The sequence below is a fragment of the Leptosomus discolor genome, chromosome 14 (assembly GCF_034619465.1).
Source record: "Leptosomus discolor isolate bLepDis1 chromosome 14, bLepDis1.hap2, whole genome shotgun sequence".
Lineage (NCBI taxonomy): Eukaryota > Metazoa > Chordata > Aves > Leptosomiformes > Leptosomidae > Leptosomus > Leptosomus discolor.
Window position 1 is genome coordinate 8,982,955 of NC_141404.1, and position 24,112 is coordinate 9,007,066.

The window sequence follows — 24,112 nt, forward strand, 5'->3', positions numbered from 1 at the left end:
AGCTGGTAAAGCAGACTCCTGCTAGACTGGTTGTAAGCCCACCCCGTCAGCCTTTGGTCGCTGTACTACTCAGTGCTGAAGTGCCACAGTTGCATTTGTTTGTAGTGGGATCCAAATGTGATGATGAAAACCCACATGCAGCAGTACTCATGGTAGAGCCTTGTGTACACAAGGAAGTATGTGTCCAACAGAGCTGATTTGTTGTGTCAGTACTACCAACACCTGACTTGCAAGCAGTGAGTGCAGCCTGGCTGCAGGAAGTCAATGGGCACAAACTGGAGCACAGGAAGTTCTGCTTGAACCTGAGGAAAAACATCTTTACTCTGAGGGTGGCAGAGCACTGGAACAGGCTGCCCAGGGAAGCTGTGGAGTCTCCTTCCCTGGAGATATTCAAAACCTGCCTGGATGCCGTCCTGTGTGACCTGCTGTAGGTGACCCTGCTTTAGCAGAGGGTCAGACTAGATGATCCCCAGAGGTCCCTTCCAACCCCCATCATTCTGTGATCAGCTTTCTCAGTTCATATACCATATGGTGCTGCAGCTAAACTCAGTGGGGTTGGTGCTGGAAGGAGTGCTGGGACAAATGGGGAAATGGCCTTAAGCTACACCAGGGGAGGTTCAGGCTGAATATTAGGCGGAGTTTCTTTACTGAAAGGGTTGTCAGGCATTGGAACAACCTGCTCAGGGAGGTGGTGGAGTCATCCCTGGAGGTGTTTTAAGAGATGGGTAGATGTTGTACTAGGGACATGGTTTAGTGCTGTTGGTAGAGCTAGGACAAAGGTTGGACTTGATGACCTTGAAGGTCTCTTCCAACTGAAACTGTTCTATGATTCTGTGATACCCACTGAAAGTCCTGTACTTGGTTCTTCATGGAAGAAGCTCAACAGGCAGCCACTCCTGTTTGCCATCCCATAAAAAATACTCTTCTGTTTTGAAGAGCTGTGACATACTTTCCTTAAAATCTGCCACTGGTTAACAAGGGTCGTGATGGCGTGGCACTGGAAGTCTCACTGTCTACGCTATGAGGTTTCACTGTGAAGCATTCCTGCACACTTCCTACATTTGCCACCACGAGGAGAACTTCTGTTGGCTACAGAGGTAGTTGTAGATCCCGTTGTACAAACATCCCTGCAAGTAGCTTAAAAACCCTTTCATATAATCTGAAGATGTGGGGAGATTCTAGTAACCTTCGAGTCTGTTGCACAAAGACCGTCTTCAGGTTGGGAGGATTCTGCTAGAGCCTCTCACAGGCAATGAGTTGTTTTAAAAGACACTCATGTCTTTCAGCTCAGATTAATAAAGCTTGAAGCTGACATAACAGGCAGAGAATGAGCCTTCCTGCACAGTACCTGCTCATCTCCATTTGGGTATATCAGCAGCTTCCTGTTACTCCTGTTTAGCTGCTTTTTCCATTAATTACTCCACTGATGACAGGAAAGCCACCTTCGCCTTCCCTGTTTCCGAGCCTTGCTTGACACCTGCTGTTGAGATGCCAGAGCTCATCTCTGAGAAACTTTCTGCAATGTAATCGCATGGCTGTCTACTTTGTTTGAGCTTGTCATGAAAAGGAAAGGGTGGCATTCACAGAGGTCAATGTGCTGCAAGAAATGGAAAGAAACAATTAGCTGGTTTTGTTCAATTTTGATAGGGCTGCACTGATCGTATACACAAGTAACTGAAAACCCCACCCCTCACCCTCTCCCTAGCCTTGGGCAGCTCTGGAAATGGTAAGCTCTTCTCAACGATATTCTTTGGCCAGAGAACCTTCCTTTTGCGTAAGACGCAGTGGATTGCAACTCTTAAAATATAAATTGTGAAACTTGAAACTGGATGTTAGCTCAGGCAACTCGGCAAGGTGGATTTTTTTTTTTTGCTCCTCATGCTCCAGAAGCCAGAACATTGAACACTTTTACACAGCGGAGCACATTAAGTCTGTGGGAGGTGGCAGTGGAGGAAAACCCATCATCTTTACGAAGAAACTGGCACAACATGAAGTTCCCAGTCACTTCTGACAAACCTCTACGCCTCTGATACACTTTAACACAGAGCTGTTTGGGTTTTTGGTGTAACAAAAAAAGGGAAGGGTAATCAAGAAGCCAAAGGCAGCATAGCTACTATTTAAAATATATGTATATGCAGGAGGGAGAAAGAAAATGGTAGAGCAAGTGACCAGAAGTAGAAGCTAGCTGGAGAGGCTGATGGGTAAAGCAAATTACTGCGTTCCTTCTAGTTACGGCCAGCATTTTGACCTGTTCGACACAGAGGAGGTCCTGTTAACAATATAAGGAGTTGCAGCTTGAAGGAATGCTGGAGTCAAGAAAGCATAATCATCACCCCCAGAACCAAGACAAAACAATTTAAAAAAAAAAAAAATCAGGGCTGCAGATTTAGCACAATAATTCAAACCCGCTCTTTCTGCTCATTGACTGTGTTTTCAGCGGGAGGAGCAAGTAGCAACGGGGCTGGCAGCCCAGAGATCCAGCTTAGCTGCCTGGTTGTTTGTGGGGTTCTGTGCACCGGTTCTTGACTAGCAATAAATCACTGCCCAGTCTACTTCTTGCACAGCTGGTAGCAAGTAATGACAGTAATGGCTTATCCTGTGCCAAAGTCTCTCTGTAATCCTGCCCCCATTCTCAGCAGCCTGTGCTCGCGGAGGTCAGTACCCTTTTGCTTTCCCTAGTCCAGGGTAGCACAGCACCCTGGTTGTGACCATGAACAATGCAAAACTCCAGCCTTGATAACATTCTAAACCATCACCTTCCCAAAAGGAAGTGATACAGGATATCAGCACAGCTTCAAGCTGAAATTCATCAGAGGGCTTGAACAAGGCAATGGGTAGTCAGCTGGCTTCCAAGCTGTGAAGGCTGAAGTTGACAACTGAGCGCACTCCTCATGCTGACAGGCAAGTGTCAAACATTCACCACACGATCGCAGAGGTAGCCAGGATACTCAAGACATCCATGCACCAGTGCGATCATATTATACGTAAGCAGCTGCAAGAATTTTTCAGGGAACATACCACAACAGTTACTCATTTACTGCTTAAATAATTGTCTCCACACAATGCTACTTCACATATGTTCTCTCAAGAGACGAGCCCCAAGAATGTACTTGAGATATTCCACGTCTCATTAACCTCTATAAATCCTTCAGAAAAACACAATAATGCTACTTACAACACTGACAGAGGACATTAACCTTACTCATTAAGCATGCAAAGTGGGCTATTTATCAACGGTTATGCAGCGATGTAACAGAAGGACGGTATCAGGCAGCACTCGCTTAAAAGGCGTTACACCGAAGCCAGCAGGCTTCGTAGGGGAAAACATGCCCTGATCTGAGTTAGTCAGGTTGACGGGATGGGGGAAGGATGACACACTGCAGCTGGGCTGTTGTCTTGTACTGGACAGACAGTGGTGACATATTTAGGAACTAAAGAGAATCACCTAGCAGATTGGGGGGATATTCTCACCCTCTACTCTGCTCCGTTGAGACCCCACCTGCAGTGCTGCATCCAGCTCTGGGGCCCCCAGCAAAGGAAAGCCATGGACCTGCTCGAGCAGGTCCAGAGGAGGCCATGAAGATGTTCATGGGGCTGGAGCACCTCCCCTGTAAGGACAGGCTGAGAGACTTGTTGTTGTTCAGCCTGGAGTAGAGAAGGCTCTGGGGAGACTTTAGAGCAACCTTCTAATGCTTAAAGGGAAGGTGGGGAGAGACTTCTGGTCGGGGGGTGTGGTGATAAGACAGCAGGTAACAGTTTCAAACTGAAAGAGGGGAGATTTAGATTTGGTATTAAGAAGTAGTTCTTCACTGTGAGGATGGGGAGATGCTGGCACAGGTTGCCCAGAGAAGCTGTGGCTGCCCCCTCCCTAGCTGTGTTCAAGGCCAGGCTGGATGGGGCTAGGAGCAACCTGGTCTAGTGGAAGGTGTCCCTACCCATGGCAGGTGGTTGGAACCAGATGATCTTTTAAGATCCCTTCCAGCCCAAACCGTTCTGTGATTCCGTGAACTAAGCAGCACTGAACTGCACACACAACTTACAAAACCACGCAAGTCATCCTTAACAACTTTCTAAGCTAAGCTTATTACAACACATATCATTTTCTTTCCAAGACTGAAACAGTAACCTGGATAATAGTCTACCCTAAGTGTTTAAGCTACAAACCTTCAATTTAGGGGCAAAGCAATGAGGTAATGTACAGAGTTGCAAAGTGGAAGTATATCATAGTCTGGTGTTGGTGGCAGTTCAAAGGAAGGACAATCCTTTGTTGCTCACGTGTTATCTATCAAGGATACTCACAAGTTCCCACACTAAACAGATCCTACCAAAGCACCGTGTAGAGAAGAGTTCTGAACTGAAATGGCAAAACTCTCATTGCAAAATACAGAAGTCACTGCAGAAACAAGTGCTGGCCGAGAGGCTCTGTAGGGCACCACAATCTGTAAACTAAGGGAGGAACGCAGCAGATTTAGAACACCCTGGCTGAGGTCACCATCTCCAGCTCACCTGGGACTGGAATTTCTGTAGCTGTAGTTACCTCCACGCTGTCAGCCAAGACAGCCTGGCACGTGAGGAGAGTTTTAAGCACTCAAAGTGTAGAAGTGGGGGTATGACTTCTCCGACTAAAAAGCATTCCCTGCTCAAGGGGAATTGCCGCACTATTCTACACATGGACTTAAATATTTGAAATATTTTAAGTCTATTTACAATATTGCTGAAGAGCGTAACAGCATCCCTGTGTTGTACAGAACACCGTGGAATGTTGCCCACAAGTAGGCGCTGACCTGAACAGGGGTAAGAGGTGCTTGTCTCGTGAGCAGCCTTGAGCAAGGTGGCACATCTCCAAAGCATACTCCCCAGTACAGAAGACCTGCAAACATTTGTGCAGTTTTTCCACTTTCAGATAATTTCACCAGCGTATATGTTGAACTAGATTACCAATTAATTTATAAAAGCAGACATCTACATCACACAATGAAGTAACAAAATACAGAGGTTTATTGACAACTGCATGATTAATCATTTGATTTCCAATCCCCTTTTGTCCCAGAGAAATGCTCTTAACAATCTTACTGATGAGTTGAAAACATGGTTTAGATTCCAAAGAAAGAAATGCAAGAAAATGAACATAGTTGAACTAATTTAAGGCCTAGTTGGAAGTTGCTGTGTAAAAGACAGGCACCGTAGCCAATGCACATCAGGTACTGAAAGCTGCCTGGTCCAAGATCAGTATGACAGACAGCACCAGTTACACCAGACCCTTCAATGCAGAAAGTCGGCTCTGGTTGACTTCTCCACCATGGTGGCCTCTCAAAACCCTGTCAGATACTGGAACAAGGAACCGAAACAGATAGATGTGTCTGAGACTCGGCTAGAGACTAGCCAGCACGGGCTCAAGAACAGCTGCTAGGAAATACATGTTTGGAAGTAACGTAAATCCATTCCAGGGTTGCAGTTAGAGTCACTGTCTTGTCTTCCTGGGGGGCCAAGTAACAGGGAGCTCCAAACCTATCTCAAAGGTAAAGGCATTGAAACCCCACCTTCCCATGGCTGTTTCTACCCTAGCACTGCACCATGTATTTCACTTTCACTGTCTGAAAAGGCAACTAAGTCTTCCTGCAGCCACCCACCACTTCCAACATCAACGGAGCGCTCTAGCGAACATGGTAATCAGAGTGGTTTAGCACCTGGCCCAGAGATCATCCCCTCTGAATAGCAGCAGTTCCCAGGGAACTGGGGCTAGAACAGCAGCAGATACACGCAGATAAGGCCACTTGTTCTTTGGTGAACCTGAACAACTCCTGTTTCGATACATCAAAAAGTCACTATTAAACACCTTGAACAGCAAGCACCTAATGTTAACATTCATAGATCAAAGTTCTGGATATGATCAGAACATCCATTCAGAGAAAATGTTTGTGCATAACATGCACGTCTTCCAAACATGATTTAAGATAGCCAGCACAATCAAAAGGTTTGTATTGCTGAAGTCTTTGTTTCTCCAACAGCATAAAACAACTGCAACTGTTGTTAGGGAGAATCCACACAGTTCTCCCAATCTTACCAACAAAAATCTGAGGCAAAGGCAATTGTAAGGCTGACCAAAGACAAAAAGAATTCACTAACAGAGTCAGCCCAGACAAACAAATGTACTGTGGTGAAGAGAGTACAACAGTCCTGGTTTCCACAGGGTACAAAGTAAAAACCTTTACAGCAGATAAGGTGTTTCTATACAGCTGGGTCAATGCTAGCTGGCTGCATACCTTGGTGAATTCTCCATGGTAATGGTACACTTAAGTTACTCCTGTTCAAAAAGTACTATAAAGCTATTCTTTGCACCCATGTCTTTGCCAGAAAACTCACAAGCACTCAACCAGTAAGACTTTAAATAAAAGTCTTCTGGAAGAACCTACATGGAACAGTATGTTGGACTTGTCAAGAGCTAGTCATAGTAATCAGCAGATTACTGAAGGCATCAGAAAGGCCTGAACACTCTGGGGAGAGGAAGACCATGATATTTATTAACGTATGATGGTTTATGAGTATAAAAGAAACTTTCAGCATATTTCGTCCTTGTATCAGCAATCACGTGCTGCAAAGCGAGAAAGGAGAAAAAGAGAACCAAAGACTGAAGACGCTCAAAACCACGGCAGCAGTACTTGTTCCAGTGGAAGGTATTTACATTAAAGCAACTGCAACTCAGTTCATGCTGTGAAGCTGCACCCTGTGGCCAGAGGGGAGCACAGCCTACCTGCTGTGCTTCAGGACCTTTCAGCTGTCACCTCCAGGTCCCTACCCAGTCACATTTCACGTGTCGACCGTAGGGATAAGCCTGACTCCACAAGTGTCCTGAGCCTCTAGCTAGCTAAGCACCTAACAGTCTGAGGAACTCACCACAAAGTAGCACAGAGCTTTCACAAAGTTACACTAATGTCCCCCTCTGCCACCCACCCAGGCAGGCCAATACATCTTCCACGGGGCACCCTTTCCCTCCCCAGCCCTCCCTCCCCAAATCATCAGGTTTATCCTTCCTACACACTTTAGCATAACCCTCATCCATCTGCCTAAGAATCTATCCACAAACAATAGTCTATAAACTGACCTCGCAACCACAGACAAGAGTTTCTGTGCAGACTCCGCTAGTGACAGTGAACAGACGCCCCTAATAGAACGCAATACTGGATTTCCCCCCTGGCGGATTGAGAACTTTGTTGTGTGAGCGTGGCCTCGGCCCTAACCGGGGCTCGTGACTGTCTATCTTGGGTTCTGGCTCCTTGCATTGCTCCTCTTTGCCCAGACCTTTTTTCTCGCCTCCATCTTCCAGCTGTGGTTTGATATTTTCTGTAGCTGAATAAAAAGAAAAGCGGATTAGATCAGTTTGCTATTCTGCAGTGCACAGTGCTGCACCTTCTCTAGGCTGTGCTGTTTCCCACGTCCCATCCACAGCACACTAAGGTTTCTCTGTGTCCGTTCATTTTTCCTGAAGGAAACAGGTGCTGAAGAATTTCACTTTTTGCCACAACTCCTCTCTTCCTTCAGCAATCCTTCTAACAAGGATATGTAGGCTAAGCAATATACCTTCAGCATTATTTTGGCAGTTTCAGGCAATTAAGAGATGTAACAACCAATGAATCCTTTCATACTGAGCTCGAGAGCAGCATTCTCACCATTCTTTAACAATAACTAGCCGAGTAATACTACATTTTGTCAGTCAGCTATTTGTTATTTACAGCTGCAGAAGGCCAAGATCACATACTTGAAGGAGATGGCAAGGGAGGAAGAAACAGTCTGACAGGCTGTTTTTCTACATATACAGATTCCATATATACCTACAGATACACACATGGTATCAAGCAAGGTATATACACACCCCCCAAGTACCAAGACTTATGCCTGTGCTATTCTCCTCAGTAAGAGGAAGAAAACCTTTGCCCTTAGACAAGTTATTGAATTTCTGACTAACGAAAAGAAAAATTCTCCGTTAATATTATCCTAACACCAGCCTTAGTCTTATGTTTTTAAGAGGAAGCACAAGAAACTTCCTTGGAGCTCATCTTCTCAAAGAGATCAGGGAAAAGAATTCTTCTTGCTGACCTTCTAGCTTCTTTGGTGTTTCATCTTCTTTCAAGACAATGTGATCCTGCAAAGAAACAAAAAACTATCTTAGTAATTATTGTTCTCAAACAGTAACTATGTCACAAAACCCTTCAGAAAGTTTTGCTTGGTTTATGATCTAAGTCTATATGTTTATCATGCTAAAAGCCAACAGCTGCAAACACTGCGTGCAGCCCTTTGTCCCCTCTGCCGCTACATAACCCCCTGGTTGAAGTACGTAATACACTGCTCAAAGGTAACTCCTATGCTATGTCAAGGCACACACCTTGGACAGTTCATTGAAACACAGATCAAGATGCTACATTAGTTCAGAGGCTTAAAACTTTGCCTATGATAAACGGTTCGATCCAAAGGTCTGCAATCACCTCAAGCACCCACTACCACCCAGGAGAAGCTGGTTCACGGACTTTCACAACTAGAACACAAGCACCCGTTGAGCACCTGCTTGCGTCAACAGCTACTGCCTTCGGGGAGTATCCACAGTGACCCAAACAGTCGGGTCATTAACAAAACCTTTTTAAGACTATTTCCCTAACAATCCAATTGACTGTTGGAGATACACAGCAGTACTTCAGAAAAGTTTGCATGTTTTCCCACCCAGGAAATTCAACTTCCAGTAATTTTTGCAAATATGCTATCTCCTTTCCATTCCAGAATTTCCCACAATTCCAATGCCCTAATTAAAGACAGGAATTTCTGAAGCATTGTACTCCATTTAGTCAGGAATTCACAGGAATGAATGTTACATTTTTAAAAAAAGCAACTAAAAAGAATCAGAGACCAGCCCGATAAAGGGGTACAGAGGAACGAAACAAAGCCCTTTCCTACACCACCAGCACTACTCCTGACAAAACTTAGCTCTCTTCTTTTTCCTTATCCTTTCTTATGACCCAAATCCCCCAAAATACACTTTGGAGTGTGCATAAAAAGCCAGGTGCAAGCACACTACCAGCACCTTCAAATTTAAGCGGAAAAAAGGAGGGGGGGAAAAAAAAAAAAGTTAAACTGGAGTAATTTTTTCTTCCTAGGTTCCAGGAAAAATAAAACTGCTACTCCTTTTTCAGCACAAAGACAGTGAGCTGTGTTCCATGGGATGTTGTTTCCATGCTGACATGTTGCAAACATTGCAATATAGCAGCTACTCACTGAATACTATCTACTTGGAGTAAGGCGGCAGGTTGTAACTCCAAATAGAGGGCATTTAAATACAGCAATAAAGTAATTGGCAATGTAGCCTCCTCTTTTCCAAAACCAGATTCGATTGCAACTACAAGTCTCTCCAACTACGACACATTCCAGCTTTAAGACCAAAACATAACAACTGACATAGCAGGCACACTTCTGTCCGACACCACAAAGTCAAGTACGTGCTGGACCTGACGCTCAAGGCTGATCTTCAGTCAGCTTTTTAACTGTTGATCACTTAAGCTTAATCTCCTGCTAAAGTGCATTCATGTTGAACAGATATTTGAGAGAGGGGAAGGGCACAGGCAGGCGACAAAGATTTGTGGCTGCAGCTCACTGCTTTCCAGAGCTGGCTTCAAGATAACCTCTGCCAAACTGCAGAATAAAGAGCAGTATCTTCTCCCTACCTTGACTAGGTGCCAAGAACTCCAGCTGTACCTCACAGGGAAGACCAAAGGCTTTGGAAGCATTTTTTTTCTTTTTTTTTTTTTTGAACACACATCCACAGTCTAATTAATAGTTTTACTGCAAACTACAGAGCATGCTAAGATCTGATATACCAAAGATAACAAGCTATAACAAGAGACTTTGGAATAACTGCCTAACTCAAAGTCACCCTATGCATAATTCAGGTCTGTCATCTTAAAGAGAACACAGGCATCGCACGGCGACAAGGCTGTAAGGCAACTCACAAGAGCTGCTGGCTTCTTGTTAGACAGCGAAAGAAATACAAATACCTTTGGTTTGTTTGGGTGTGCTCGCACCACACTGGTAGATACAGGAGACCCAAAGATATCACTTGTCTTCCCACCAGGTGGATTCAGGCGTGGACGAGGCTGAGCAGAACTAGAATCCTCAAAAATACCACTTTCTTTTCCCCCTGCAAGGCAGTTGTTAGATTTTTTTTTTTTTCTAGATGACTTAGTTTTACCACACTATGTTAAAAAAATAAAAAAAGATATAAGAAACCAAAGACTTCTAGAACCCTACTACCTAGAGACTTACTTCTGCTTGCCTGAAGAGACTAGTTGAAATCCTTTGCTACAAGAATTCACTAGAGGATCTCAGATTCCCAGCTGTACTCACTGCAGCTAACTGATGACACAGCTCTATAATAGAGGCAGTTTCCTTTCTTCACTTCTTAGACCTCAACTCGGAAAGAATTAGACTTGGATAATGTCCTAAAAAGTCTGTGAACGTGTAGATTATGGAAATACTCACATATTCAGAAGTCTGAAAATATTTATTGTTCAAGCCCATTCAACTTGTAAAAACGCATCAGAAAGACAAACAGATCCCAGTGTTCCAGTTTAGGAATATGAGACCAGCTCTGTGCTGCAATTCAGAGCTCAGTCGAGCTGAAGGAGGTGGCTGTTCTTACCTGGAGGGTTTGTTCTCTTTGGTTTGTTCTGAGGTTCTTCTGATGCTCCAAATATATTGGATGCCATCCGGTGTGGCCTGCTTGAAGAAGAAACTTCTTCTGTACTCCCAAAGAGATTGCTAGAACCTCCTCCTGGGGGCTTCAATACCCTACATTGCAGAGTGAGAGCAGCAAGAGACAAAAGTTTGAAATTTACAGCATTCAACGTATTTGACGTCCCCTCCCCACTCTCCCTTGTATGTTATGAATAACTATCCCGATCTGAACTTACTTCAGGTAATTCTGGTATGTCCATGAAGTACCTACCTTCCAAAAGCTGTTCAAATAAAATATTCTCAAGTTCAGCACAAACATTGCCAGCCTCCCAGTCAGTGAACTTGGTCATTATGTTATCTATGACTACTTGGAATGGCCATAAAAGTGCCACCAGAACAAATGGCTGTTCCAGAAGCAGCATGCGATTAAGAGAAGACATCTGACTCTGGTTAGTATTTTAAAGATAACCATCCCAGAATCAGACTTTCTGCTAAACCACACATACCAACTTTGCACCTGTGATACAATTCAAACTCATCCACTTTTAAATAAAAACAGACATGTCATAACTGCTAAGAAATTTGCAACCATCAGTTACCATATTAGCTGCTGTAGGGTTTAGAATGGAAAGGTAGAATGCCAAAAAGCCAGATTTTTAGTGGTCGGGATGCAAATCCATTACAACCAAAGCTCTGCACCAGAGGTATATCAAAAAGGGATCCTCGTAAAAATTGGAGGTTACAACAGAAATGGACTGACTTCCTGAAACCCTACCAAAAGTCACACTCATCCTTCAGACGTAACTCCACAGTTAATACCTAAGCTTTGTTCAAGAGACTTCAGGTCCTTCCCTGAAAAGGAACTCAACCACTCATTAAATGGAAAATTAACAGAAAAAGCATGGGAAAGTGATGAATACCTAGGCATCAAAAATAATCTTTACAGTTATGTCTACTTGACCAATTACCCACAATCTTAGCAGCTGAGCAAAAGTAGCAGCTGAATTATAGCTCTACTAATCTGAATACTTGATCTGGAACCTAAACAGACCTTTACTTTTACACAAAGAGAACAGTTACAAATTGCAAGATCTTTATCCCACTTTACCTGAACAGAATTCAAATGTCAGTGCATTAATGCAACACAACCCCTCCAGAGATCTGTGACAGAAGCAAGCCACTTCAGGCTGGGTATCTGCCTGGCATAAAAAGAGGTTCCTCTCAGAGCCAAGATCTGCTCCAGCTTAACTCTAAGATTTAGTTCCACAAAAGCAGAGGTATTTGGCTTCCCTGTCAGAAATGAGCTTCATCAGCGTTTCAGATCTCAGGATGCAGAAAGCAGTTCTATCCTCTGTGGGAGGAAGGAGGGAAGAGTTCCTCTTTTAGTCTGGGAGAAGTTTATATAGACAGAACCAGCCTCAGAGACTGTCTTTACTGGCCAATTTCAATATCTTAATCCTTGGTATGATTGTGGATTTAATGAACCCCTTTAGCTTGAGGGATTAACTAGAATTCCAGTAGACAGGACAACTGTCTTGTCCACTGCACAGGTAAGATCATATCTGAGCAGGTTTGTTTACAGTTTAGCGTCCAACACAGTACAGATCCAACTATGCTACAGGCTTTCCACGTGTCTTTGAAGATCTAAAACTGCTATTAAAACAGACATCTTATAGGCAAATCATACATTTGATCATTCACAATACCCCAGAAACCACAAGGCAGTTTAAGCACTTAAACTTGGGAGACAGAAGAGAAAAGGGAACAATTAAAAAAACCCACCTAGAGGAGTCTGGGAAGGTGCTGCTGTTGAAAAAGTAGGTCTGCTACTATACCTCATATAATGGAAGTGATTTTTTACTTTTTCCATTCTTTTCAGCTATTTTTTAATGCATCTAAGTCTTTCCTGAGTTCTAAGTATGCTAATCTGAGTACGCTATCAAAGACATTCAAAGGAAATGTAGTTTATACAGATGGAGATTCACTCCATTTACCCTGGTGTTTTCTTAACACATGCCTTCAAGCGTAGGAGGGAATAACACAATAACTGCATTCAGATTTTTTTGGTTTAAGAAAAACAACCAGTCATAAGAATCAAATTACTTCTCATTCCTGCAACTGGATTTAAGATCCATTGCAGAAAAAAATTCTAGAGAAACCCCACTGTAAGATTAAAGGTCTTGATTATTCCGTTAACAGACTTAATTAAGCATCAAAAGAAATCCAACACTGACTAATCCTATTTGTCCTCCCATTTTCAGCTCAGCATACATACTAAGAAAGCCCTACTGTTGCAATGCACAGGTCAGAGGCACCACTTGAAGTGCTTATGAGGCACTTTGAAATCAGCATAATAGGTGACCTTTTCTGCCAGCATCACCCAAAAGAACGCCTGACTCTACATACACAAAGTGGATTTGCCTCCTCAATTTCAGAAACTTCCAATTGCTAGGAGCCTTCCACATACTGCATAAACTTTCAAGTGACTGTGACACCAAGTCCATAAAATTCTAGCTAATGCAAAGTCAGATAACTAAGTCATTCATGGGAATCACCAAAAATAATCTTGAAGTACAGCAACAAAGTCTTCCAGCTGATGCAGCAAAGAGGACAGGGTTTTGCGCTCCATCACTTCAGCCAAAACCAGATCATCAAAGCTATTTTTGTGCTGTGTAGCCTCTAGAGCATTGCTGACCTCCTTGTACTCCCAGGTCACTCAGGTCTAGATCAGAGGGAGACATGCAGGTCTCCCAAACCAAGTAAGATTAGGCTGTGACTCCTACACCGAAGAAACCAGCATGCTAAACTCGATAAGCCAGTGCAAGCTGCTTCAAAAGAGTACACGGAAATTCAACATGCACTTCATAGTAATTTTATTTTATACTTTATAGTCATTCTAGTGTTTTGGTATTATGCCAGTTTACATAGAGATATTATTGTGTCTTGTAGTTAGATCTTTCCCCTGTGGAAAGGGGGGGGGAAAGGTGTTGTTTTATTCTTTTAAACAGTAACAAAAAAACCCCTTCGATTTCCATGCAATCTAAATTTGCCTCTTCTCCCCCTCCCCTCCCATAGACTATAAGTCTGTCAATTCATCTAGAATTGCTAAATTAAGAACCCTACCCCGCGAAGTTTAAAAGCCTCTACTAATTGCTTTGTTCTCTTCTGGCAGGCTTGAAGAATTTTAATTCTTGTGGTCGTCTTTTCCTACATTCTAACACTTGAATTTGAATGCCCTTTTGTCATTAAACCTTTCAGCCGACCTATGGAAGAGGTGCCAAGACTTATCCATTACTTCAAGACACTGGCTATACAAATACATTTTTTTTTTTTTAATTCTGCCTGAAAGTTAAACACTGAAGTCCTACCGGTGTTCAGACAGTTCTAATGAAGCAGGTAAAAAAGGAGAGTTGCACTATACGTAAGAGACCATCACACAGGTAATGAGCAGCAAGCCACCAGAAAGCAGGCAGCAAGCCACCAGCGAAGACCAGGAAGTTGCTGGGGGTGCTCCTACTGTCGGATCAGTACAAACTCCAGGCTTGTCAAACAGCTCATTCATCTCATAAACAGCAGCAAGCTTTGCTAAGTCAGTTACGCTCCTGATCTGAAAGCTCTGCCATATTCTGCAGCAACACTGGTGGGGAGGAGAGGAATACGTGAATTACACGTCCAAGGCAGCTACATTTAACATTCTCGGCTCTACAGCCCCATGTCAGTAGTCGTGAACTGCTCACATAGGAGACGAACCGAGTATATGTAAAAGCAGCGTGCCTCACGGTGTGCACCAAGAGCAGAGCGACAGAATTCTGTCCTGCTTTGCTTTTGGAGCAATAGCAACTCGTAGACATGCAATTCCTCGATTTATTTTGGAAAAGCAAAACATCCTTAAAAACATGAAGCATTGTTTATTACACTTTAATAAAATAAAACTAGGCAGTTAATTTGATTCAACAAACTAGTAGCTCACTGTATCACTGTACACATTAACTAGATCACTAGAGATACATCTTACTGGACAATTATTTAAGTGGAAGCTTTCATTTAAAATATTTTTAGCATCTTTTATTTCTAACAGCAATACTCCTGTATTATGGAGTTCTCAAAGCATTTGTTTACCATTTCCTCACAAGGATTTTCACATTAGGAAGAGTTATTTTTTCCCCGCTTCCACAGCTGTTGGTGGTTGCTGCAGGGATTTTGAACTAGGCTCAGTTTTAATTAGAGAAACTTCTACACATCAAGAACTGCAAAAGGATTTGCATTATCATCAAGTACAGTTTTGTTTAGGGAATGAATAGAACAAGCTCTGGAAAGTGTCCTTAAACAAAGCACTTTTTGCTTTTGACGGCACAGGCTGTATGTCAGTCAGTCACCATCTCAGAAACCACTCCATAAAATCCAATAATGTAAGACACTGCAGCTGCAGCACGCGCACTTGCTGCCCCGGCTCTGTTTATATAGTTGTGTGTATTGCTATAGCTTGTTCTCAGAGACGGTGGAAACACTCTCCCACAATGCCAGAGGACGAGCTGTAACAGGACCACCTTTGCTTGCTGTTAACTGAAAAGTTAGGACGGTCTGCATTCCAGGTACTACCCAGAAACCAAATTTATGAGTTAAACATGGTTTCAAAATTACCATGAGAACAGAAGCTTCTCAGAGACTAAGGGCAGAGCATTCTCAGGATTTAAAATCAGGTCATAGCTTAAAGCAGCTAGAATAAAAGTCAAACTTAAAGAACCCTTAAAAATTTCAAAACACTTCCTTCCTTCCTCTCCGAGCACATGATTACCTCGCAGATGGATTAATCACTCCAGCTCCAAGTTATTAGCATATATGCCCTCATCCAAGTACAACAATACATTTCAACTTTGTAAGGCAAAAAACAAGCTAACGCCTGCTTATGCAGGCGCTTGTGTTGATCCTCTCAAAGCTTCACAGAGCGCATCCAAGCCCTCCTCCCTCCTCGGTAAGGTAAAACCACGGGGGGAAGAAAGGACTCCACAGAGCCAGGCCTTTCTTCCCGCACGGGAACCCCCTCAGGATCCAGCCCCCTCTCCAGCTCGATAACCGCCAGCAGGAACTCACCCCGCTCCCTCCCGGCGGGCCGGGGTCAGGCGCCGAGCGCTGCGGCCCCACGGGGACCGGCCCTGCCTGCTCCCTCCGCCTGCCCCACGCGTGGCCTCAAGTTCAGGGCCGCGCGCACCGCTCGGAGCGCCGCTCCCCGCACCGCTCGCCCCCGCGGCGGCGCCCCCGCCCCAGCCCCCGGGAGAGGTGAACTGAGGCTCAGCAAAGCCACCGGGTAGGCGACGACCACCGCCGCCCCGCCGGCGTCCTGCCCCAGCAGCTACTGGAGGGATGGGGACGGCGTTCCCGCCCGCCGCGGCCCAAGTGGCCCCTCAGCCGTAGCATTCCCCGCCTCTCGCCCTCAGCGCCGCGCCTCAGCCGGAGCCCACACCGCTGCCGCGCCCCGAACAAAGCCCCGCCGGGGGCTCTGCGCCGCCCCTCGGCTCCTCCCGCTTCCCCCTTCACGCCCGCGCCGCCAGCCCATCCCCGCTGCCACTACCTGGAGCTGGGCTTGGCCGAGTTGGCCTCCGGGCCTTGGAACATGGTGGCAGACGACAGGCTCGACTCCACAGCCCCTCACGCAACGTTCCTCCTCGGCTGCCTGGACAGCAGGTAGCGCGGCGAGCCCGCCCTGCCCTACCGTTGGTCGATCCACCTGCCCATCAGGTCGAGCAGCCTATCGAACGCAGCCCGTACTCTCAATATCCCGCCTGTCCGGTGAGCCTCGCAGAGGGAGGGAAACTTGAAAAGGGCCCGCGTCGTCGTTCATCCTGGCCGCCTCTCATTGGTAACATCGCGCGTCCGTCAGAGGGAGCTGCAGAGCTATTGGCTGAGAGGAGGAGCGAGGCGAGCAGTGGGAGGGCCTTTAAAGGGCCAGGTAGGGCAGCGGCGCCACGGTAGAGCGGAGCATCCCCGGCGGGCCTGGGCGCCGGCTCGTCCAGGGACGCGGACCCGCAGCCGCCCCTCCGCAGCTCCAGCTGCTGCCGCCCGCTCCCGAGGGTGTGGTGCCTTCCCCAGGGACGCTGCCGGGCGGAGAAAGCCGGGTTCTGTCCGCTGAGGGGCAAACGGCTGCGGCAGCCCTGCGAGGGCGGCCAGGCCCCGCGTGCCTTACGTGGGTGTTTCACCGAAAAACGTCACGGTAAAGCAAAAAAAAAACCCCCAAAAAACCACGTGAAAGCCCTCACTTTCCTGGAGGGTCGGGGCTGGGAGGAGCTGGTACAGCTGTGCTGAAGGAGCCAACACTCGCACGGCCTTTTTAACCAAACTTTTGTCATTGATAGTAACATTACAAGATAACATTTTCAGCTGAAGCCTTTATTCAGTAGCTCCACAGCTTTCCATACGCCAAGAAGTAAAGTTGGAGGCAGCCTTACTGCTGCTTTTGTCTTGAAGAATTGAAAAAAAACCACCAAAAAACAAAAAACAAAACATCAACAAAAACAAACCACCAGAAAAAACACACACCAAAAACACATACTCTAACTGCAACGTCCAGCTTTGTTTCATTTATTGCTTTGCTAATAATCCTTTCCTTCTGTTCCTGCAGTGTTAAGTTTTGGTCATTAAGGGCAAAATTAGATAATCTGTAAGAAAGTGGTAGGATTCAGTACCAGCTTTGACATAAGGTGGAGAGTTGAAGGTCTCTAGGCTGTGAGCCTTTGTCACAGCATGGTGGAGGTGAGAAGCTGCACAGAAACAGCTCAAACTTGGTCCTATAGTCCAGTTTTCTCAGTACACAGGTGGTAGAAATGAGTCCTCACTCATTGGATGGAAAGGAAGCATCAAAGAACATAACTAATAAGGTTTTTGTTGAGCTTTTAAAAAGGTTAATTTCTTATCATCTAGTTTAAGAGCACTCTTGCACTCTCTCAATGCAAAATTAAACCAAAGCTGCCATTGTATATTGCGAAGACCAAAATCCTAAAATAATAGGTATTAGTTAAGTTAATGACATAGATCACAGGATAATTCAGCTTGAAAGGAACCTCAGGCAGAGAGTCTAACTTCCTGCAGGGTGAGCTAGATCAGACCAGCTTCCTCTGTCTTGGAAAGCTCTTAAGAGGGACCACTGCACAACCCTCTCTGGACAACTGCTTCCTGGTGTCCTCAGGGTGGAAAAGTTTTATTGGTAGTGACTATATAAAACATGATGGCCTGAATACAACCTATGCATCTAAGTTCCTGCTTATCTGAAGTTGTGAAGAAAAAAAAAGAAAGCTAGGGGAAAAGAAATAAAGGGCCTTTCTTTCCTTCCTTCTTTCCTTGTTACTGGTGACCATGGACGAAGACAGGACATTCAGGACAGACAGCCCTTGGTTTGACCCATTTCCGACACAAAGAGCAGAACTGCTGGGAATGGAAGCTGTAAAGCAAAAAAAACCCAACCAAAACCTTCTCTCACCATAGTGAAAATCATGACAATTCTGGGATAAGAGATGTCTATGGAAGTAACACACTGGACACAAGCTAGACCAAGTATTAGTATGTATTTATGCACAATAATAAAAACAGCTTTACAAGTTGAATTGGAAATTTAAACAGAGGAAGTTTAACAGCTTTTGTATATTATATTAAATAACCAAAACACCTTTTTCCAAAATTGGTAAAGAATAAATAATATAATTTACAATATGGTACAAAAAATAATCAGTAAGGACAGGCATTCTGCTTTATACATACACTATATAGGTATATTTATAATCTATAAAACAAATTCACATCTCAAGCCAGAAACCTTAGATGATATGGCTTAACTATTATTAAAAGAAACAGCATTAAACTTTGCTGCCAGAACCATAAGCTCTAAAGCAGTTATCATGTTTCAATAATTAATGATAACTTATTGCCGTAGTGCTTGCCAAGGTTTCACTTAGTTAACATTTACAAATTGCTGTGAAATTAAGAGATTCAAAGGTTTGAAAAGGTTAAAAAAAAAAGTGCAGTACTTTCCTTATAAATGCATCCGAAGTCTGAGTGTAAAAAACCAAAATGCAACTTAAATTTCCACTCTGGAATCTGCAGAATCAGTAAATGAGATGTCTTTATATAGATTAGATTTGATCAGAGTAATTTAATTCAATTTAGAAATATAAAGAGGGGTGTCAAAAAAAGGCTTAACAATGCCATATTAAAAACAATTAGTATTCCTATGCTTAGTAGATTTAGTGATAAATATAAAATGAATTGTGTGGGTAATCAGGATGCAATGCCCAGCAGAAAACCCAGTTAGCGCACACACGGGTAGATGTAGTTCGTAGGATGTAGTGCTGCTTTTCATCCAGACCACGATGACAACAAACACTGGATTTTCTGCCATTCACCTTACCTTGCTGAACTACTCGGAACGTCCTTATTATCTGCAGTCACTAAACCAGTACAAGGAAAGCCTAGAGCAATTAATACTCGAATTGGAGGCTGTTAGTATCCATTGCCCTCTCACCACCTTACAGCACCCCAAGAAGCTATTCAACTAATGAAGTCACGCTTACCTCAGAGTCAATCCTGTGTGCATTTCAGCCTAACTCACTGGAATGTTTGCTTAGGGATAGGCTGACATTGTTACACATATGGATTTTGTTACTTCTGTTGGGGAAGCTGAAATAATTGAAATTGAAAAAGCTTTGTGTTTAAAAACAAACAAACAAACAAAATCTATACACACACACAAGCATACATGTATGTATGTGTGTACATATACACCCCTCCCCACACCCCCCCAATTTTTCACTTAGCAGTCTTAGGCACAAACTGATGACGATTAGTATTGTAAAGCACATCTGCCTAAAATCTAGAGCTGGTGGAATCAGAGGGGTGTTTAAGTGACCTTTCACATAATAAGGATAACAAATTCTCCATCATTTCAATATTACCACAATGATCTAAGTTATTTTCAAGTTTTTCCCTGATAAGACTTACTTGTCCTGAAAGGGCTTTGTTATTAAACTGCAGTTTGCAAAGCATTACATTTCTGAAATCAAATTTTGTTTCATAATGACAACTTTTAAGAGGCTGATGCCAAACATTTCTAACCACAAAATTCTGAGTGCTGAACCGGCCTCTGTCGTTTCCACTTTGTTATGACTTGGTGGTTCAAGTCCACCTGCAAAGGTTCAGGATATTCAAGTTTTCTGATCTCATGACATCATTAAAAACAGCCACTGTGCTGACTTCATTCTGCAATTCCATTATTCCCCTATGGAACTGAATGGGCCTATGGAACTGAATGGGCCGAGAAAGGGCAGCTTGACAGCTCTCCGCACTAGACAGCAGCAAGTCTTCACAGATCTCTATGAAGTGCTCTGCCACACAGGTGCAGCAATGCCAGCACTTACTCTAGGCAACCTAAGAGTCAAACCCAGTGTAGCATCCACTCCATTACCAGCATGGGTAAAGAAGATGAAATGTTTGTCAAGCTACCTAAATACTGGAGACCATCAGGCTGGTCTTTCAATATTTAGGAGTTTAACAATGAGAGTCCAGATTTTTTTTTTTTATTCAGTACTTGATTAGAATGTATTGCATCTCCTCCTGCATGTCCTGTAATCCACGGCCGCAGTAGGAGCCCTCTGCTTTACTTCTGCAAGTCCGAAGGATTTTTGGAGGTACAGCATATAGGATGATCAGTGTTACTAATGTAAGAAGCCAAAACCAAGAGGAAACAATCTGGGAAAGACCGAACAAAAATACAGCTCAACTCTAAGTAAAACTTAAAAGTTTTAGAGGGAGTGACTCCTGAGATTAACTGGTATCCTCTCCATACCAAGGCCGAATGCTCAGAACGATACAGTCCTCAGCACTGACAGCCTTCAACTTTTTGTATTCTAGGTTTACGCGATCTCCCACAATTGCATCAGAATTCTCAAACAAGGCTCTGTAAGAATAATGAAAGAGAATAATGACAGAAGGACTTCAGATCCCACATGACATGCAGTCAGGATAGGAAGTTAGCCCACAGGTACGAAACTCTCCAGTCTTCTAGTCATGATCATCTTCTTGCTAGGAATACAGGTTTGTCTCCCTGTTGGGAACACCCAGCGGTACTCATGCTGTCTTTACACGTGTGTATGGTTCCTATGTCAAAGAGAAGAATGTAGCAACCTGATATGTGGGGTCTTGGAATGTCATCCAAATCTCACTACTTTTTGAGTGAAATCAGGAAGGTTGCTCTGGGCCACACAAAGGGTGCATCCGAAAACTTGTTACATTTTCTTTTCATGACAGAAAGCATAAGGCAAACTATAGAGTGGTTAAAAAAAAATAATCTAAATAAAGCAGGGTAAAGTGACTAGGAAAACAGCAAATCCAATCAGTGCATCGTGAGCAAGGTTACAAGAAGAAACTCCCAGTCAAATGCCTTGTGAAAGTAGCTAAAGGCAGGCAGAACTATATCCACCAAGTATAGTGCAAGTTGGGAAAATGAACCCCTGATAATAGCCTAAGAGATGGAGAAGTTTTGTTTATTTATTAATAGTATAAAGTTGAGGTTTATACAGGACTAGCCCCTTGGATAAGTTCAGAGCTACTTAAAATAGCCAAGGGATATCCTTTTACCGGAGAAGCAAACAAGTGCTTAAAAAAGGGGCACAATAAAGGTATTCTCTCTCATGACCGGTAGGAAAGGAAATAGGAAAAGTCTCCTGAGTTATAAAGGTAGAATCGATGGACAACCAGCTCTTGAGAAAGTAACCTCGTATTTCTTTGAACCCGCTGGTATCAGGATCTGGGTCTTTCAAATATTAAAACACTAACAGTAACTGCATAGGGATTATGTAGAGGGAGTACCAGATCCACTAGTGCCTGGGAGTGACTGTAATGAAAAATGATGCCCTGAGGTATTACAGAGCACCTGGAATTCACAGAACAAGGAGGAAATAAGGAAAGACTAAGGGATTAAGCTATGACTTGACACCTCTCCTCTTCGTGACACAAAACAGATCTCAACAACTTCAGCATTAACGTATTATTTGTTTCTGTACACCACAATATTCTTTCCTATTTCCTCTCCCAGGTAAATCCTCAGCTCATATGAAGAAAGATGGCAATATATACAGGTTTCCAGCAAAGCCAAGACTAATTACAACACAGCTTTCATAGTGATTCCAGTAAGCTCTTTTGCAGTGTTTCCTGACTTAAATAGCAACCGTTCTTCAGGGAAAGCAAGAAAGCCCTCTCCCGCTCATGGGATGAAGTGTGTAATGTGATGAAGAATCTCAAATGTGGAGAACATGAATGCAGTCAGGATGATGATGATTGTGACATGTGATGGGGTTTAAAAATAAAGGAAACTCCCCAAGGATCCATGTGGTCTGGAAGCAGGGTGAATCAGAGCTCCCCTACAAAACAAGAAAGCAGGTACGTGCCCCTGCTGGAATGGTCAAACAACAAAACATAGCCAAAGAAACAGAATGGTCTATAAAAAACAAAGCATTGTAGAGCTGCAACACCTTTGAAGAGAGTGCAAGAAACTTCAGTTTGACTGACTGATAAAAAGAGTGCCAACTAGGACATGTCAAGATGCAAAATGGTTCCCATACCCACCCCCACCCTTCATCCTCCACCACTTCAGTGTGGATCCCAAATCATGGCATTTTAATTACTACACAAAAAATAATTCACGTAGGGGAGCTTCTGGCAATACCCGTCCCTGCTTGAGCTTCTTGCTTAGGCCATTCCAAAGTACAAGTCCAGGACTGTCCCATAAACCTGACATATCACCGATGTAGGGGACACACCATTTCCTGTAATACTATTCCATGTTCTGTTGTTCCCAGTATATTGCACATTCCAGGACTTGTAAGTACTTCTTCAGACCTTTGAAGACAATGTTTCTCTTTTAGAAAGAAGTGCACAAGACAGGGATGACTGAGCCTCAGCTGCGTCTCTACAACCTGCCTTTGCCATGATCCAGCTGCAAGCTCCTGAACAGTCCACACCAGCCTGCTGGTCTCATACACTCACTGTGAGAGATCCCCAACTGGGGGACCACTGCCTCCTCCGTCAAACAGAATTTCCCTGCGGGTTGGCTCAGGTATTGATAGCTCCTGGGCAAGGTCATTAAAACGAGATATGTAATCTATGCTGTTCTCATTCATCATGCAAGCCAGCTGGGAATCCACCACCTAGAAGAGACATAGGAGAAAATAAGAGCTACATGTCAGTGGAAATTTCACAGAATCACAGGATTGTTTAGGTTGGAAGGGACACCTGAGATCATTTTGTCCTGCTCAAGTAGGGTCAGCTAGAACAGATTGCCCTGGACCTTGTCCAGTCAGGTGCTGAATTATCTCCATGAATGGAGATTCCACAACCTCTCTGGGCAACATGTTTCTGTGTTTGACCACCTTCATATTAAAACAGTTTTCTTGCGTTCAGGTGGAATTTCATGTGTTTCAATTTGTGCCCGCTGCCTCTTGTCCTGAGAAGTTTGACTCTCTCATCTTCATTCCCAGTCTCTCCTCATATGAAAGATACACCTCATCTGAGTGAGAGAATAGCTCTTATCCATGGCTCAATGGAAGCCTCTTAGGAAAAAAAAACCCCAAACCAGTAAAAGACTCCCTATAGTCTCAATGGGCCTTACCTGTCTATCTTTAATTCAGCACTAAGATGCACTAGTAGATGCACTGTCCAAAAACTCTATAGATATTACCTCTGACATAACAACTGCATTTCTAAATAAGACTTGTTTCTGAAGGACGTTTAATAAAAGGCCTTTCAAAATTCTCCCATCATTAAAGCCATTGATTCTTCTGAAGACGCCCACACAAACCCACATCTGCCACAACAGCTGCTCTGGTGTGCCTAAAATGGTGGCTTACCCCACTTTCTTCTGAAGGCAGTTTGTAAGATCAAGGACTGCAATGTCACTTCAAATCCACACAAATAAATTATCATATATTCCCTTAGTTAACACACACCTTGACAGATTCTCATACCAAGTAAGCAGAATCCTCTTATTTATGCTAGAAAGTGAAGCTGTGTGCAGAGTTTGAAGCTGCCAAGGGCACATTAAAACAGCATAACCTTGCTGCAGCTTCTGGTCACAAGGTCTGTACAGCACCTCCTCATCCAAATCCAAAGGGCAATGGGGGAACGACATTTTCCTTCCATCAGGGTAAGCCCCGACACAGTTACAGTGTTAACACTGAGTCAACCACTGTAAACTGTCAGGTAATTAAGACTGGGAGGGGCCTGTAGAGGTCTCTAGTTCAACCTCCTGCTCAAAGCAGGGTCACCTAGGAGGACAGACCAGCTTACCAGGGCTTTATCGATATTAGTCTTGAAAAGCTCTGCAGACAGACACTGCACATCATCTCTGGGCAACCTG

General features: G+C 43.9%; 2 protein-coding genes across 3 annotated transcripts in view; both read right to left on the bottom strand.

The window, feature by feature from the left end:
• Positions 1-7,145: 7,145 nt before the first annotated feature.
• On the bottom strand, positions 7,146-16,329 carry JPT2 (Jupiter microtubule associated homolog 2). The gene is made up of 5 exons (XM_086473147.1): positions 16,286-16,329; positions 10,682-10,830; positions 10,038-10,180; positions 8,095-8,140; positions 7,146-7,347 (listed from the first exon to the last, which is right to left on the bottom strand). Exons 1-5 carry the CDS (start codon positions 16,327-16,329, stop codon positions 7,163-7,165), a joined length of 567 nt encoding a protein of 188 aa, XP_086329273.1. The 3' UTR covers positions 7,146-7,162.
• Positions 16,330-22,329: 6,000 nt separating this feature from the next.
• CRAMP1 (cramped chromatin regulator 1) overlaps positions 22,330-24,112 on the bottom strand; it is a 49,182-nt gene continuing 47,399 nt past the window's right edge. For both annotated transcript variants that reach the window (XM_086472869.1, XM_086472868.1), the window contains exon 21: positions 22,330-22,904. In XM_086472869.1, the coding sequence (XP_086328995.1) occupies positions 22,740-22,904 (165 nt within the window). In that variant the 3' untranslated portion in view covers positions 22,330-22,739. The remainder of the gene's footprint in view (positions 22,905-24,112) is intronic.

Coding starts and splice junctions, on each gene's coding strand:
- JPT2 (XM_086473147.1), bottom strand. CDS start 16,329: ATGTTCCAAGGCCCGGAGGCCAACTCGGCCAAGCCCAGCTCCAG. Junction 10,831..16,285: donor TCGGCCAAGCCCAGCTCCAG/GTAGTGGCAGCG, acceptor TCTGCAATGTAG/GGTATTGAAGCCCCCAGGAG. Junction 8,141..10,037: donor CACACCCAAACAAACCAAAG/GTATTTGTATTT, acceptor GTTTCTTTGCAG/GATCACATTGTCTTGAAAGA.